Source organism: Pan troglodytes, chromosome 13, assembly GCF_028858775.2.
Source record: "Pan troglodytes isolate AG18354 chromosome 13, NHGRI_mPanTro3-v2.0_pri, whole genome shotgun sequence".
Classification (NCBI taxonomy): Eukaryota; Metazoa; Chordata; class Mammalia; order Primates; family Hominidae; genus Pan; species Pan troglodytes.
This window is the reverse complement of record NC_072411.2, coordinates 91,931,997-91,948,029: the sequence shown is the minus strand read 5'-3', so window position 1 is coordinate 91,948,029 and position 16,033 is coordinate 91,931,997. Positions and strand designations below refer to the sequence as shown.

General features: G+C 38.5%; 2 protein-coding genes across 41 annotated transcripts in view; both read right to left on the bottom strand.

The window, feature by feature from the left end:
• Nucleotides 1-3,308, bottom strand: part of C2BH2orf88 (chromosome 2B C2orf88 homolog) — a 328,152-nt gene extending 324,844 nt beyond the window's left edge. The window contains exon 1 of one of the 2 annotated variants that reach the window (XR_010150175.1): nucleotides 2,720-3,308. Coding sequence is in view for 1 of the 2 variants with exons in the window: in XM_063791380.1 (XP_063647450.1) it covers nucleotides 2,720-2,920 (201 nt within the window). In the remaining variant the exon portion in view is untranslated. The remainder of the gene's footprint in view (nucleotides 1-2,719) is intronic. The other variant, XM_063791380.1, reaches the window with a different exon arrangement.
• A 1,632-nt stretch (nucleotides 3,309-4,940) lies between these two features.
• The window catches only part of PMS1 (PMS1 homolog 1, mismatch repair system component), a 94,114-nt gene continuing 83,021 nt past the window's right edge, over nucleotides 4,941-16,033 (bottom strand). For 34 of the 39 annotated variants that reach the window (XM_016950181.4, XM_063791347.1, XM_009443875.5 and 31 more), the window contains 3 exons: nucleotides 14,643-14,773; nucleotides 8,917-9,077; nucleotides 4,941-5,298 (listed from right to left, as the gene is read on the bottom strand). In XM_016950181.4, the coding sequence (XP_016805670.1) occupies nucleotides 5,134-5,298; nucleotides 8,917-9,077; nucleotides 14,643-14,773 (457 nt within the window). In that variant the 3' untranslated portion in view covers nucleotides 4,941-5,133. The remainder of the gene's footprint in view (nucleotides 5,299-8,916; nucleotides 9,078-14,642; nucleotides 14,774-16,033) is intronic. The other 5 variants (XR_010150169.1, XR_010150170.1, XR_010150166.1 and 2 more) reach the window with 1 other exon arrangement.

Below are 16,033 nucleotides of genomic sequence, written 5' to 3'. Positions count from 1 at the left end.
ACCTTTTGTCTCTTGTCTACCCATGACCTGGAAGCCTCTTGATTCAGGTTGTCCTTCCTGCCTTTCTGGACTGAACCAATATACATCTTACGCATATTGATTGATGTCTCATGTCTCCCTAAAATGTATAAAAGCAAGCTGTACCCTGACCACTTTTGGGCACATGTCGTAAGGACCTTCTGAGGCTGTGTCACAAGTGTATCCTTAACCTAGGCAAAATAAACTTTCTAAATTGATTGAGATATGTTCTCAGGTTCATACTAGTTATTACTGGAAACAGTGAAGAAGGGTTTAAAAATAAAACTTATCAAGTTTATCAAGTTCAGGTGAGATTAAATGAAAGCTCTAGAATAAAGTTGTGAACTCCGAAAATCTGAGACAGGTCTCAGTTAATTTAGAAAGAATGTCACTTTCTGACAGGCCCAGGAGCCCCAAGTTTATCTTGGAACCTCAGAGAGGAATTCCCCCAACTCATAGGTATTTGATGGTACAAATCCATGGCTGGGCTTGGCTTTAAAAAAATTTTATCTGAGATTCCTTCTATGGAACAAAGTTCCATCAAAGCCAATTTAAAAGCCTATGTAAAAACAAATAATTATTCTTGCTGCACTGTATACAAAAAATCAGAACAAGTTTAATAAAGTGAATCAGTTCTACCATGATTTGTCTTTAATAAAAATAGGAAACTGGAGAAAAATTATGTTTCAAAAACTGTAGTACACCTGTTCTTAGATTCTAGTCTTGCCTAATGTTTTTCAATTTTTATTATTTTCTACTTTGGACTGAATTCTAATCTTTCTATTTTGCAGGCTACAAGACTGCAAAATAATGTTTTCAATTTTTTTCCTTCTTTTTCCCCATTTTTCCTAATTTTCAGTCACTGAAAACTAAGCTGTGCTTTCGTAAAGCCTTGCAAAGTGAAGCTAGACAACTTAAACTTCAGAAGAAAATAACAGCAACCTACTTACATACATAAGCCACTTTCATACCTGCCTATAGATCTATGGACTTCAGAACAATGTGGCCTATATAGATTTTCCAGGATTGTTCTTTTGTTTATTGTTTTTCTGCCTTCCTCCCCTTATTTTCTCTTCATAGGACATGAGACTTCACAAACCTGCTAAAATGAGCTTTCCTAATAACTCAGGATCTACTCATCTAGGAAAAAACCATCATTTGGAGAACAATCCTTTGGAGACGCCAATCAGATATGCATTTATTTCAGTGAGCAGACGGGTGACTCTGAACAGAATGGGAGGCAGGTTGGTCCTAAGCAGTTCCCAGCTTGACTTTTCCCTTTAGCTTAGTGATTTAGGGGCCCCAAGATTTATTTTCCTTTCACAAGGTTAACAGTTAACTCTTGATTATTTATGTTTGTAAAGGGAGAAAGGTGACAATCTCATTTTTCATTTGGCTTTGCAGTAAAATTTGATTTTTTTTTCAGTACTTATCTTTGTTTACAGTAATATAAACATTTAAAGTGGAACTAGTAGAGCACTAGATTAGCTGTGTGTGCTCACGTATGTCATGTATGTATGTCACATATGTCACTTTGGCCTTCTATTTTCTCATCTGTAAAATTAGTTGGCTCACCTCAAGATTATTTTTAGCCACTATAAATCCATGAACATTGGCTTGCCCGAAATGCTCCACTCCAAGAACAAGTCTAGTCATTTAAATATTTTAGTATCATTATTGGTATTTTAATTTGTCTGGTAACTTTGGTTAAGTTAGTGATCAACATTTGGGGTCCCCAAATGTATTATTTCCTTTGCATTAATTAGGTACTGTAAAGAGTGTGAAACAAAAATAAAAACTTGGGACCCAATTCACTATGCCAAAAGGAAAAAATTAAGCTGAAAGCTGAGTCATCCAAGAAACTGCCCTTCCTTTGTTCCTAAGCAGATAGCTACAGATAAAAGGTTAAACATCTCACAGTATCTTACGTGCAGTGTGAATTTACTGAGCGTCAGACAATACACTGACTATTCCATTACCTGCTCCTTTTCTCTTGCAACATGTGGATTCAGTAATGTGACCATATCCTCCCTCCTTCCCCTCCAGCCTGCCTTTCACCATTAAATAGCTCTCAAAATCATCTTTGGAGAAAAGCATACAGACCTGTCTCCCGGATATGTCCTTAATTTTGACAAAATAAACTTCTAAATTTATTGAGACCTATCTCAGATGCTTTTTGGTTTGCAAAAGTTAAATCTATTTTTGGTTTTCAGTGTAGACCCAAGCCCGAGTTTATTTAGTGGCTTCTGCTTCCTCCTGCCCTCAAAAAAACCACCAAAAAATGCTGGAGGAAGCTTGCAGACATAAGAACATAAGATGAAAATAAAACAGGTAAGAATTTGGAGAGGGAAAAGTGGCTCCTATTTACACTTTTAGTTGAGAAATGCGGGCTGTGCTGGGTTGGGTTGCAATTCCTACAAACTGAGCCACAAAATCTGGATAAAATCACAGAGAATCACGTAGCCAATGAAAGTAACAAAAATCAGTTCATCTGAATACAGGTCTAACATTTTTCGGTAAGTTAAATATCTAAAACCTCCTAGGTCTGGCCAGACCATAGATGGCTACCTTCTCAGCAACATGTTCAAGAGGGGCCTGCAGGTCTGACTTCCGTAGGGTTTTGGGTCAGCCCTGTGGCTATAGCGAAGGCTGGGATCCTAAGCAACATACTTGGGTGTAAAGAGCACTTTAGAACTCATACCTTAAAAGTCCTTCTCCCAGGCCAAGGGCTCTGGCAACCCAGCCTAAAGAGGCAAATGGGTAACTTGGGGTGAAGCTTTCCTTTTCCTTCGGATCTCCTCGCCTCGCCCTTAATTCCGGGTAAGCCTCCCAGGCCGCAGCGGCCGTTACCTCCATTCTGGGAGCCAGCGCGCTTCCCTGTCGCCGCTCCCAGCTTCAGCATTTGGTCCCGCGGGTGGTGCCGGGGCTGTTGTAAGGACTTGTGGAGGATGGGAGCGCTGCGGAAGATTGCAGGGCTTCTGCGTGGTTGCGGGGCTTCCCTTAGCCTCGTCAACCAGGATTGGTCCGTGGGGCAACGCTAGACCCTCACCTGAAGCCCATTCCTGTTCACGCCAGTCTGCTACTCCAGTCACCGTTAGGAAAACGTTGCCGGCCAGGCGCGGTGGGTAATCCCAGCACTTTGGGAGGCTGAGGCGGGGCAATCGCTTGAGGTCAGGACCTCCAGACCAGCCTGGCCAACATGGTGAAACCCCGTCTCTACTAAAAAATACAAAATTTAGCGGGACGTGGTGGCGGGTGGCGGGTGGCGGGCGGCGGGCGCCTGTAATCCCAGCTACTCGGGGGAGGCTGAGGCAGGAGAATCGTTTGAACCTGGGAGTCGGAGGTTGCAGGAAGCCAACGCCCCACTGCACTCTAGCTTGGGCGACAAAGCGAGACTCTTGTCTCAAAAAAAAAGTTGCATCCTAAAGTTGATTTACTCCAGCATTCGTTAAAGTGGTGTCAGGGAGTGTTTTATACTCCCTGACTACCTATGTTTAGTTGACCCAAATAACTCTTTAGGGCCCATTTCTCATGGCAGGCAGTATAATGGTGGTTAAGAACAGGAGCTCTGGGATTAGAATCTCAACAGTAACTACAAATTTAAATTCGCTGTGAACATTAAATGAGATTAGCCAAGGTAAGTGCTTAACCTGTCTAGCAAATAAGTGGTAAATACCTACTGCCATTCCTACCAACCTGCTTTGACACAATTCATAACTGGTGAGAAATGAGTTTCTTCATCTACAAGATAGTTGTAAGACCAGTACAGACTATATTGGCTAAAAAATGAGTCTACAGTTTTACTTACGGTGAGTGCAAATGTATGATGCAAATTTCATCTTTGATAGCTTCTGTGAGCCTCTCTTCCCTCAGTTTACCCAGTTAATTTAAAAGGATTACTCCCAGAAAGCTCTCCCAGAGCAGGGCCTCACATTTATAAAAGGGGAAATGGAGAGTCAGGGGAAGCAGTATTTTGGGTCATGCAAAATAGGATGATATTGGCAGAAGAAAAGGCAGAATCCAGGTTTCACAATTTGTACTTAACACAAGGATCTTAGGAATTTAAAGATGATCTTTGAGAGTTATGGGAGATGGTGTGAGTGTGGAGACATCGTATCCAGAATAACATGTCTTATTTTACACAACAAATATGTTCATTAAAAATCATGTTTCAACTTTTTATAAAGGTATTTTGGTGCACTGTGGGACCTGGTTTTTGAAAGGGCATATGTACAATAGATAATTTTCACCTAATGGCCCGGTGTGGCGGCTCATACCTGTAATCCCAGCACTTTGGGAGGCTGAGGTGGATGGATCACCTGAGGTCAGGAGTTCGAGACCAGCCTGGCCAACATGGTGAAACCCCATCTCTACTAAAAATACAAAAATTAGCCAGGTGTGGGGTGGACGGCTGTAATCCCAGTTACGGGAGGCTGAGGCAAGAGAATCGCTTGAACCTGGGAAGTGGAGGTTGCAGTGAGCCAAGACCGTGCCATTGCACTCCAGCCTGGGTGACAAGAGCGAGAGTCTTAAAAAAAAAAAAAAAAAAAATTCCCCTAAGTTTTCTGTTAAAAATCTAGGTCTTCCCATGTATTCCAACAAAAGTTGACCCCCAAATCCAATAATTACCATATAATAAAGAGACAGCAACATCTAATCTGTTACCCCCTAAATTGAAGTTAAAGGAAGGATTTCTGGTTTTCTTCTTCCTCTAAACTTCGTTTTCTCATTTTCTCCCACTCTGACTCTCCATTGTACTTTAAAAAATATTGACACTGTTTGTCAGATATGCCAGTATGTGTGATGTTTGATTTCTCCCTGCACAGAGGACCTAGTAAATAACCACCCAAAAATACTACCTATTTTCCAATTTTGAGCCTACAACTCATAATTATGATGATGGCTGGTTCTTGAGAATCAAATGAATAGTCTATATTAGTTTATTTACGTTTTCTACAATACATGGAACTTTTTTCAATATAAAAACAAGTCAGTGAATCCTCATTTAAAAAATAACCATGTGACACATAATACAAAGATAATTTAAAACCAGACTCATGCTGTTTTATGACAGAACCAATTTCAATGGTAACTAATCTTCTTAAACATATTTAATCATGTAGTTTCTGGAAGATAGGTTAAATGATGAAAAAATGGGCGACCATGAACACACTCTTTAATTTCATTTCCAAACTGGTGCTTCATTCTGTAGATAATGTCTTGGATGTCCTCTTTTGATAAGTACATGGGTAATTGTCTGGATAGACGCACTGCTTCTCCCTGTCCAAAGGGAAAGTCACACATTTTACCATGATATACCCTGAAGCTGAAAACATGTTATCCTGGCAAAAAGGAAGACAGAATCTTGATTATTTTCATTTTATGAATTCACTCAACAAATATTTATTAAGTATCAACTATGTTGTCAGCTCTCGGGATGTAGTGGTGAACCAAAAAACAAGACTTGCTCTTGTGCAATTTACATTCTAGTGCAGAGAAACAGAAAACAGACAAAAGACAGAACATTTTAGTCAACAAATAATGCATAAAATTAAACTGGGCCACATGATAGAGTGATTGTAGAGTTGGAAAAAGATTACTTGAGGAGATGACTTTAAGCTTGAATTTAAATAAGGAACCAGGCTGGGTGCGGTGGCTCAGGCCTGTAATCTCAACACTTTGGGAGACAAGGCAGGAGAATTGCTTGAGGCCAGGAGTTCGAGACCAGCCTGGGCAACACAGTGAGACCCAGTCTCCACACACACACACACACACACAAAAAGTGGGCATGGTGGGGCATGCCTGTAGTCCCAGCTACATGGGAGGCCGAGGCAGGAGGATCACTTGAGCCTGAAGGTCAAGACTGCAGTGAGCTGTGATCATGCCACTGCCCTCCAGCTTTTGAGCAAGACCTTGTCTCAAAATAAATAAATAAAAATTAATAAATAAGAAACCTTAATGGAAAGATCATGGGCAAAGAAAAGCATCTCACGCAGACAGAAGAGAAAGAACTAAATGTTCAGTGTAGGTGCATCATAGTTGTTAAAAAAAAAAAAGAGGAACAAGAAAAGGAAATTAGGCAGAGGCCAGATCACCCTCTAGGACAAGGTGAGGAATTGGTGTTTTGATTTACCCTTGGACAAATTCTACTGAGCATCGTTGAGTCATAAAACTGTCCTGGCTGGATCCAGTACAAATGTTAACTCTTAAGATCCCTCAGTGACACCTGGAAATCTTCTTATTCCTCTCTAATTAACTTTCTCTTATAATACCTACAGCTCTTATTTTCAGATCTTTGTTACTGTACTAAAATTACCAACTCCTTCCCACAACCCCTCCACTCTCAGCAGGTAACTTCTACTCTTTCGCCACATATATCAACATGACTTCTCTCAAGTTCCCCTAAAATTTCACAGGTTCTAATGATTAAGAAAAATTTTTTTAAAGTTTACGTAAAAATATTATTTTCATTTTTCCCCTTTTCTGTTTCCTGCTCTTGATTCAGACAGTTTCTTCTTTCTAAACCTTAAATTCATATCCTATCTTCCCTCTTGCCTTTTGGGGAACATTTCCCCTGCAATTTTTTTTTTTTTTTTTTGAGACAGAGTCTAGCTCTATCGCCCAGGCTGGAGTGCAGTGTGCGTCCTCAGCTCACTCCAACTTCCACCTCCTGGGTTCAAGCAGTTCTCCTGCCTCACTCAGCCTCCTGAGTAGCTGGGATTACAGGTGCGCACCACCACACCTGGCTAAATTTTGTATTTTTGGTAGAGACGGGACTTCACCATGTTGGCCAGGCTAGTCTCAAACTCCTGATCTCAGGTGATTCACTCGCCTCAGCCTCCCAAAGTGCTGGGATTACAGGCATGAGCCAGTAAGCCTGGCCTCCTCTGCAATTTTTTATTGTCAGTCTTCCACCAGTTCAACACAGACATGCTTAACATACTCTTTCCTTCCTTTCACTATTCACTATCATATGACTTGCTGCCTACTCTTCCACTACTACACTCTTTAACTACTGGCAAATGTCGTCTATTCCTACCACAGCAGACCCTTGAACAACACTGGTTTTAACTGTGTGGGTCCACTTATACATGGATGTTTTTCCGACCCCAACTGTGATAGAAAATACAGTACCATGGGATGCGAAATCCATTTATACAGAGGGCCAACTTTTCATATATGTGGGTTCTGGAGGGCTGACTGCAGGACTTAAGCATGCCTGGATTTTAGTATCCACAGGTGGTGCTGGAACCAATCCACTGAGTATATACAAGGACAATTGTACTTTGCCATTACGATTCTCTTCAAGGTTACCAATGTCATCTAGTAGCCATATCTGATAGTCTTCTAGCAATTATTACCCTATACAGAACATGATACTACTTATTCTTAAATTTACTTCCTTCCTTGACTTTTACATCCACCCCTCTCTTGGTTCTCCTTTCACTTTCCTTTCTCTCTGATTCATCTTATTGACCTTAAATGGAAGCATCCCCGTGGTTTAAGTTCTCTCTTTTTTTTTCCTAGCCCATTTTTCTTAACACTTATACCACTATTACCTTAACATACTGAAAGGTAAAGTATTAGCAAAAAAATATTTAAAACCAGTCCCAATTACTTTTTTCCTGTTATTTCTGAAATCTTATTTCTCCCCACATGGTTCTTCCAACCCACAGCTCCCTCAACCTTTAAGTTCATACTAACTCTTTCACAAGAAAATATTCCCTTGAAGTCTCTAGAAACTATCAATGTTAAGCTACCCGCACAATAGGCTGGGAATTTCCACATGACAAAGTTCCTAAAGGATTCACAGAACATTACTGAATACATTCTTCAGAAGGTTTAACAAGCAGACTTTCCTGTTAAGAAGTCCGACCTTCAGAATACAGCAGGCACACTACCAACTGTAAACAAAAATGGCTCATTTTTAAAAAGGGAGAAAAACTTCATTAGAGTTCAGGTTTGTTTTTTAAATAATGCCAATCTTGAGGGATATCTAGAACAAGATATATAGATGGAAACACTATTGTTTTCCGGCTACTATCTTATATTTTAAAGTTCATAACCTTCCTTAATCCTTTTCTTTTAACCCACTCTTACATTTCTCTTTTGTGGTGAATACTGTCACAAAAATGAAAATTTCCGCTTATTCAAAGATTCCCATCTTTCACTTTCCTTCCCTTCTACTCCTCTTGATGAGATCAGGACTTAGAATTATATTACAATACTTTTTAAACAAGTATGTAATATAAAGGTAGGATTATTTTAAACCCCTTCTGAGGGGATTATTTATGAAATGTTTTTAAAAAAGAACTTCACTGCAAAATATCTCATTTATAAAGTCTTTCCTCAATATGTACCCAAGAAAATGTTATGGTAAGAATCCATGATAGAGTTTACCACAGTCAGTCTATGATGTGAAACTTAATAGAGTGTTCTTTTTTTTTTTTAATAGTGTTCTTCTTGCAAATACCTAATAAAACTTACAGAAAATATTCTACTATTTGGAAATAATTTACTATTTTAAGAAATAAGTATCTTAAAGTCTGGCCAATCTATAATACCTCTATATATAGAATCAGCAGCAGTCCCCAAGCTTTTTGGCACCAGGGACCGGTTTTGTGGAAGACAGTTTTTCCAGTTGGCGGGTGGGGATGGTTTCAGGAAATTGTTCCACGAGAAGTGCACAACCTCGATCCCTCGCATACACAGTTCACAATAGGGTTTGTGCTTCCATGAGAATCTAATGCTGCCACTGATCTGACAGAAGGCAGAGCTCAGGTGGTGATGCCCGCTAGGAGGCCGCTCACCTCCTGCTGTGTGGCCTGGTTCCTAACCGGGTTGGCCCGGGAGTTGGGACCCCTGTATACAATAACATATATATAAAATAATGCGTACCTCTAAATAACTTATCACTTTGCGAGGTCTACATTCATAAACTTCCTTTGCATTTCTGTTTAATATAGCATTAAGAATTTCTTTTAAATCTGCTACTCCATAGAATGGGAGACAATTAGCCATTCCTTCTATTTCCAAGTAATTTTCAGTAATTGAAACTCCTGAAAGAAAAAAAATAAAAACACATAGTTAAGTTCATATTCCAGAACATGTCCATTAAAAACAAAAATTGCTGTTAAAACATTTAGTGAACCCTCATTCAAATTTAATACAGTCAGGACAAAGTTTTGTTCCTTAGTTGGAGAACAAATAGTAATTTCCCATAGGGTCTCACATTAAGTCATAAGTGCTCACTCACACCACATGTGCTTTATATAATTTAACTTAATCCCAGTTATTGCTGTTCTGTTCCTTAAATTTGTTTAGATCATTTCTTGCTTTGGAGAGAAAATGGAGTCCCATGATATTTATGAAAATAAAACTGGTTTAAGTGTTTTAACAACTGCTGCTCTTCAAATTCTACCCTACCATTTCAATATCTAAACGCCTGAATTATTTCTGTGATTTTAACTTACAAATTATAAAAGCAGTCACATAGTAATTTATGTAGATATTATTTAGAAGAAAATACTGTTTGTTCAAAATATTTTAATAGGACAAATAAAACTGACATGTTAACTGTTACTTAAATTATTCTTAGTAATTAAAATAAAACTAAATGGCTGGGCATAGTGGCTCACACCTGCAATCCTAGCACTTTGGGAGGCCGAGGCAGGCAGATCACAACATCAGGAGTTTGAGACCAGCCTGTCCAACATGGTGAGACCCTGTCTCTACCAAAAATACAAAAAAAATTAGACGAGTGTGGTGGTACGTGCCTGTAGTCCCAGCTACTAGGGAAGCTGAGATGGGAGGATCACTTGATCCCAGGAGGCACAGGTTGCAGTGAGCTGAGATCGTGCCACTGCACTCCAGCCTGGGCAACAGAGCGAGACTCCATCTCAAAAAATAAAATAAAATAAAATAAAATAAAACTAAAAACTAGCTAAAGGCTTGGATGTATAACTGGATACATAATCCATAACAGCACATATTTCAAAGCATCAGATTTGGCTTTAGAATGCATATTTTTGGAACATAGCAAAGATGTGTCTTCTTTGGCTGTATCTGTGTAACAGTGTTCTTTCATGAAGTCTACATAATGCTACCTGGAATTAAAGGAAAAGAGACAGTCCAATCTTGGATAAGTAGTAGCTATCAATGGATTAATTTTAAAAAAGAGATGTGATATAACTTGAAGAGTTTCAGATCCTGAGACTTCAATAATCCAATCCCTTACCTGTTCCCAATTACAGACTACATCCTTGACCTGGTTGGCAGATGCAATGCTGGTAGACTACAGAGATGGTATCCTAAACATTTTTCCCAGAGAACAACTGGAGAATAATATATAATATTATATTATCAAGCATTAAGGGATGAGATACAGAGTTCAATGAAGTGAGATGCTATGGTTTAGATGTGTGTCCCCTCCAAATCTCATGTTGAAATGTGACCTCTACTGTTAAAGGTGGGCCTAGTGGGAGGTGCATTGGGTCATGGGGCAGATCCATCATGAATGGCTTGGTGCCATCCCCATGGTAATGAGTGAGGTCTCTGTGGTAGTTCACACAACAGCTGGTTGTTTAAAAGAGCCTGGCATCTCTCTCTTGCTCCGTCTTTCACCATGTGACATGCTGGCTCCTTGTTGCCTTCTGCCATGATTGTAAGCTTCCTGAGACCCTTATTAGAAGCAGATGCTAGCACTATGCTTCATGTACAGCTTGCAGAACCATGAGCCAAATAAACCTCATTTCTTTATACATTACCTAGTCTCAAGTATTCTTTTATAGCAACACAAACAAACTAACACAGAAAATTAGTACTGAGGAGTGGGGCACTGCTATAAAGATAACTGAAGATGTAGAAGTGGTTTTGGAGCTGGGTAAGAGCAGAGGCTGGAAGAGTTTGAAAGCTCAGAAGATGACAGGAAGAAGAGGGAAAGTTTGGAACTTCTTAGAAACTGGTTAAATGGTTGTGACTAAAATGCTGATAGAAACACGCACAGTGAAAGGCTCACAAAGTCTCAGATGATATTGAGGAATTTATTGGAAACTGGAGTAAAGGTCATCCTTTTTATGTCCCCGCAAGGATTTTGGCTGCACTGTGTCCATGCCCTAGGGCAAGCTTGTCTAACCTGTGGTCTGTGGGCCACATGTGGCCCAGAACAACTCTGAATGCGGCCCAACACAAATTTGTAAATTTTTTTAAACATCATGAGATTTTTTTTGCAATTTTTTTTTTAAAGCTCATGAGCTATTATTAGTGTTAGTATATTTTATGTGTGGCCCAAGACAACTCTTCCAGTGTGTCCCAGGGAAGCCAAAAGATTGGACACCTCTGCCCTTAGGATCAGTAGAAGTTTGAACTTAAGAGTGATGACCCAGGTCATCAATTTAATTTCACTATCTAGCGAAAGAAGTTCCTAAGCAGCAAATCGTTCAAGAAGTGGCATGGCTACCATCAGAGCAAAGAAATGACTTAAACTTGGAACTTATATGTAAAAGGAAAGCAGACGCTGGCACTATGCTTCATGTACAGCTTGCAGAACCATGAGCCAAATAAACCTCTTTTCTTTGTAAAGAAGGCTTGTGGTCATTTCTTTTAGTCTCAGGTCTACCTGAGTCTTACACAGTCTCAGGTATTCCTTTATAGAAACACAAACGGACTAACAGTGGAAATGAAATGAGTTTGAGCAACAGGGGAAACGTAAATGGAACTCAAAACTGTGTGTGGTAGGCAAAAAGCAGTAGCAGAATATTCTAGTTCACATCTCTTAACTATTTATATAGATATGAAAATTGCCAAAAATATCAGTCTAAGTGATTTTTCACTATTGGTAGTTTTAAATCTTTTACAGTATGATTAGAATGAAAAGTCTAATACTAACTACATTTGCCCTGGAAAATTATACACATTTCACAGAATTACTAGTGGAAATGGGTAAAAGGTACTTGGCAACGAATAAGGAAATTGAGCAATATTTTAACTTCTGTGTTTGTAAAATTCAGATATGGAAAAGTTAGAGACATTGGAACTATGTAACAATAACCCTTGAAAAGTTTCCATAAAATACTGTGAAATGCTTACCAATTTTCAGGGAAAATACATCAAATGAGTAAGTGGTTTGACAAGTTTTCACTTCCTAAAATATGGAATTCTTATTGATGCAGGACAAAAAGCTATTCCTATTAGCATGCAAAGTTCTTAGAGTCACATTGAGAATCTTCTCTCTCAAAGCCAGATGTATTCCTTCTCTTTCAAATGTTTTTATCCTTATCCAAAGAAGTACTGTGACTACAGGCAAACTGTTGATTCAAAGTTAGTAAAATACAATACTCTCACAAGAAAGAACTGTTAAGAAAATACCACCTAATTAAAAAAATAAAAAAACAAAGAAATGAAGAAAGAAAACATAAATATCTTTAACTTGCTCTGTTATTGACAAGGGAAATAATGCTGATGATAATCTAAGTAAAGTTAATTCCAATCAAATCAAGTCAGTTTACAGGTGACTTAATCATTTTTGCATCTTTGATGCTATGGAAAGTATTAGGCATTCAATAAGATTTTTAAAAATACTACTTACAAGCTAAGAGCTGAAAGCATCTGTGAGATATAAACTTACTGGGTAGTTAAAAAAAAATGCTCTTGGAATTGAGTGGCAGGTAAGAAAGGACAGTTATCCTTAAAACAACAACAACCTGCAGTTTAACATCTTTTTTTTTTTTTTTTTTTTTTAGATGGAGTCTCACTCGGTCATGCAGGCTAGAGTGCAGTGGCGTGATCTTGGCTCACTGCAACCTCCACCTCCTGGGTTCAAGCGATTCTCCTGCCTCAGCCTCCCAAGTAGCTGGGATCATAGGCACCTGCCATCATGCCCGGCTAATTTTTGTATTTTGTAGTAGAGACAGTGTTTCGCCGTGTTGGCCAGGCTGGTCTTGAACCCCTGACCTCAGGTGATCCACCCACCTCGGCCTCCCAAAGTGCTAGGATTACAGGCATGAGCCACCGTGCCTGGCCTGTTTAATATCTTTCATGAAAAAACCAGTACCTGCCACCAACGCCATATAATTAGAAAAACAGATTAAGTTGAGAATAAAACACATATACCCCCACCTATCCCTTGCTTCAAGTAAATTCACTTCACATAAATTTTAAGATGCCAGGGACCCTGAGGAAGAAATATTTCTAGGAAGACTAAAACAGATGACTGCAAGCCTGCTAAAGGGGGCTAATGGATGGTAAGAAAAGAGAATATGTGAGCATCTCCCATTGCCAAGTACCATGCTCACTGATTTAATTGTTACTTTGGTTAATGCTCACCAATACTTCCTGGAGTAAATATCTAAATTTTGACAGGAAGGCAATATAATAAATGAGTTAAGAGCTAGGCTTTAAAGGCAGATTGCCTAGGTTCAAATTCTGGTTTTACCAATAACTGTGTCCCCTTGAGCAAACTTAACTTCTGTGCCTCAATTTTTCCATCTGTAAAATGGGGACAGTAATAGAACCTACTTTACAAGGATATTAGGGAGATTAAATTAATATATTTAATACTTAGAATAGTGCCCTGTACATAATTATTATTCAATAATTATTAGTTGTTATCAATGAAGACACAGTGAGGCCAGGTGACTTTCCCCAAAACACATTGTTTTTAAATGGCAGTGCTGGGATTTGGACTAATAGAATTGAGGTAGGAGGTAAGAAGCTTAGGTTAGGTATCCTTAAAAACCACAAAAATCAAGTAAAATTAGTTTATGTTTGGGACACCAAAGTATCTTCTGTATATACCCAGCTCCATGCTTTTGTACATTGTTTTTACTTATTTTCATATCTCAGTAAAGCATTCCTTTAAAAATCTTCAAACACTATTTTGGTTGAGCTCTGTTTTTCTATACTTTGGGCATGACAAGTTTAGAGGCAGGAAGGGAGACAGTGGAGTCCTTCCTCATGGTTCCACTGTACCTCTCTGATACCAGATGAAGAGAAAGTAACAGAAGGTAGGGCAGAAGGCAGTTGAGTATGCAAACTATAAAGGAACAGAGAAGGGGCCAGCCAGGAAAACTGAAGTCTCTAGCCAGATGGATTTTCTTTTTTCTTTTTAAATCCACCCAGTGAATTTCCATACTGAGCAAAGAGGGTTATCAGTCTTTTACCAAAGCCATGGAACCAAATCATCCATTCTCCATATAGTACAACTGCTGATGTTACACATCTAATTGGCAAAACAAGCAAATGCTTTTTGAAAAGCAAAGATGTCCATTTTTGTTAGGCAATTCCAATATCCTACATGTTTGTGTTTTATCATTTAAAGGAGTATTTTAATAATTTAAACAAAGCAGGCAGTTTGAATATTGTGTCAAAGGATGACAAAAATTACAATAAAACTATTTGATTAGTTATGAAAATGCAAATGCAAAGCATTGGACTGAAAGAGATGCCAAACTTACTTGTTTCAGGCAGAGGTGATGTTTTGAAAAAAATGTTTTAACATAGCTGACACTGTACTTATAGTGAGACAAAAATATACCACCATATCTGTAAATCATGAAACCCAGATGTAACTCTTGGAACAAGACTAATTTTTCCACATCAGAAAATATTAAACCACACTATCATACCTGGTATCAATTTTATCTTGAAACCATTCGCTGTAAGACGAGGATCAGACAGGTAAGTTGATCCACTGTATCTTTGGTCATCTGCTGTCATTTTATATAAAACGTCTAAATAATGAGATCCATTAAAAAGACTGAAAAAGAAATTATGGCCCTTTAACTTATTAAAAACACAAAATAAGGGGGTTTACGGGAAAAAGTTAATCCTAGGGCCCTTTGACAAGTGTTATCATCATTAACCAAAATACAAAGGTATAAGTAGCCCTATGAGAAATCACTGTTTTACATTCCTGTTAATATTTTATAAAATACCTACTGCACACAGTATACAGAAAGAAGATAATCTGTCTTCTAGAATGTTACAAATTGAATGTGAAATTTTAAAAATGGCTCTCTCTAATACAAATGAAAACTTTATAAATAATTCCATTTTATTCCTTCAAAACAGACACAATAATACACTGTCAAGTTAGGTGGTCCACCCTGCCAAATTTTCAACTGCTATTCAAAGTTTCTTCTGTAACAAAAAGATAAACATGTAATCTCTTTCTTCTAGGAACTAATAAATTAATCAATTTAGAGCTTGGGAGAGCTTCCTTCAGTCTACTGCAGGTCTGGCATGTTTGCCAAAGGTGGTATATGAAATGATTCTGAGTGGTGCAAAAACTTGAGGAAGCCAAAGATCACCTAGGGTACAAATCAACCACACATATTGGTTTTAGGCTTGGTCAGGACGCGTTATAGTCATTGCAAAAAGGTGTCTGTCGGGGTTGATGTGAATAGTTACCATCTTGCCACTCCTTCAATGAATATTTGAGTGCCTACCCTGTGGCAGATATTGTCCTAGGTATGTATGCAAGGCACTGTTCTGTGTTCCAGTACGCTGATATCTTTGCTTATCAGCTCTGAATGGTTGAAGACCCCAATGGCTGTGAGAGCTAATATTATAGAGAAGAGAGCTTTGGCTATATATCACATGTACTCTGTTTCATCTAACCAATATCCTAAAAATCGATCTGAGAGACAGTAGGGATGGTGGTGGTGGTGATGATTATGATACTGTATAGCAATTAATGGTGCAGGCTCCACAGTTAAACTGTCTAGATTGTAATCTTGGACATACGGCTTATTTACTGTCTGTGTGAGCCTAGTTAAGTTATTTAACCATTACATTTCAGTTTCCTCAGCTATAAAATGTGGATATTATCTACCTCATAAAGTTGATGTGAAGATCATGAAAAAACTTTGCCAAATTCCTATCATACAGTAAATGTTCAATAAATATTAGCCATCATTAAGGTTATTATTATTGAGCCCTTACTTTATAGGTACCTAAATTATTCCACTTAGAGGTAAGTTACACAAACAGCATTAGAACTCTGGCAAGAAAACTG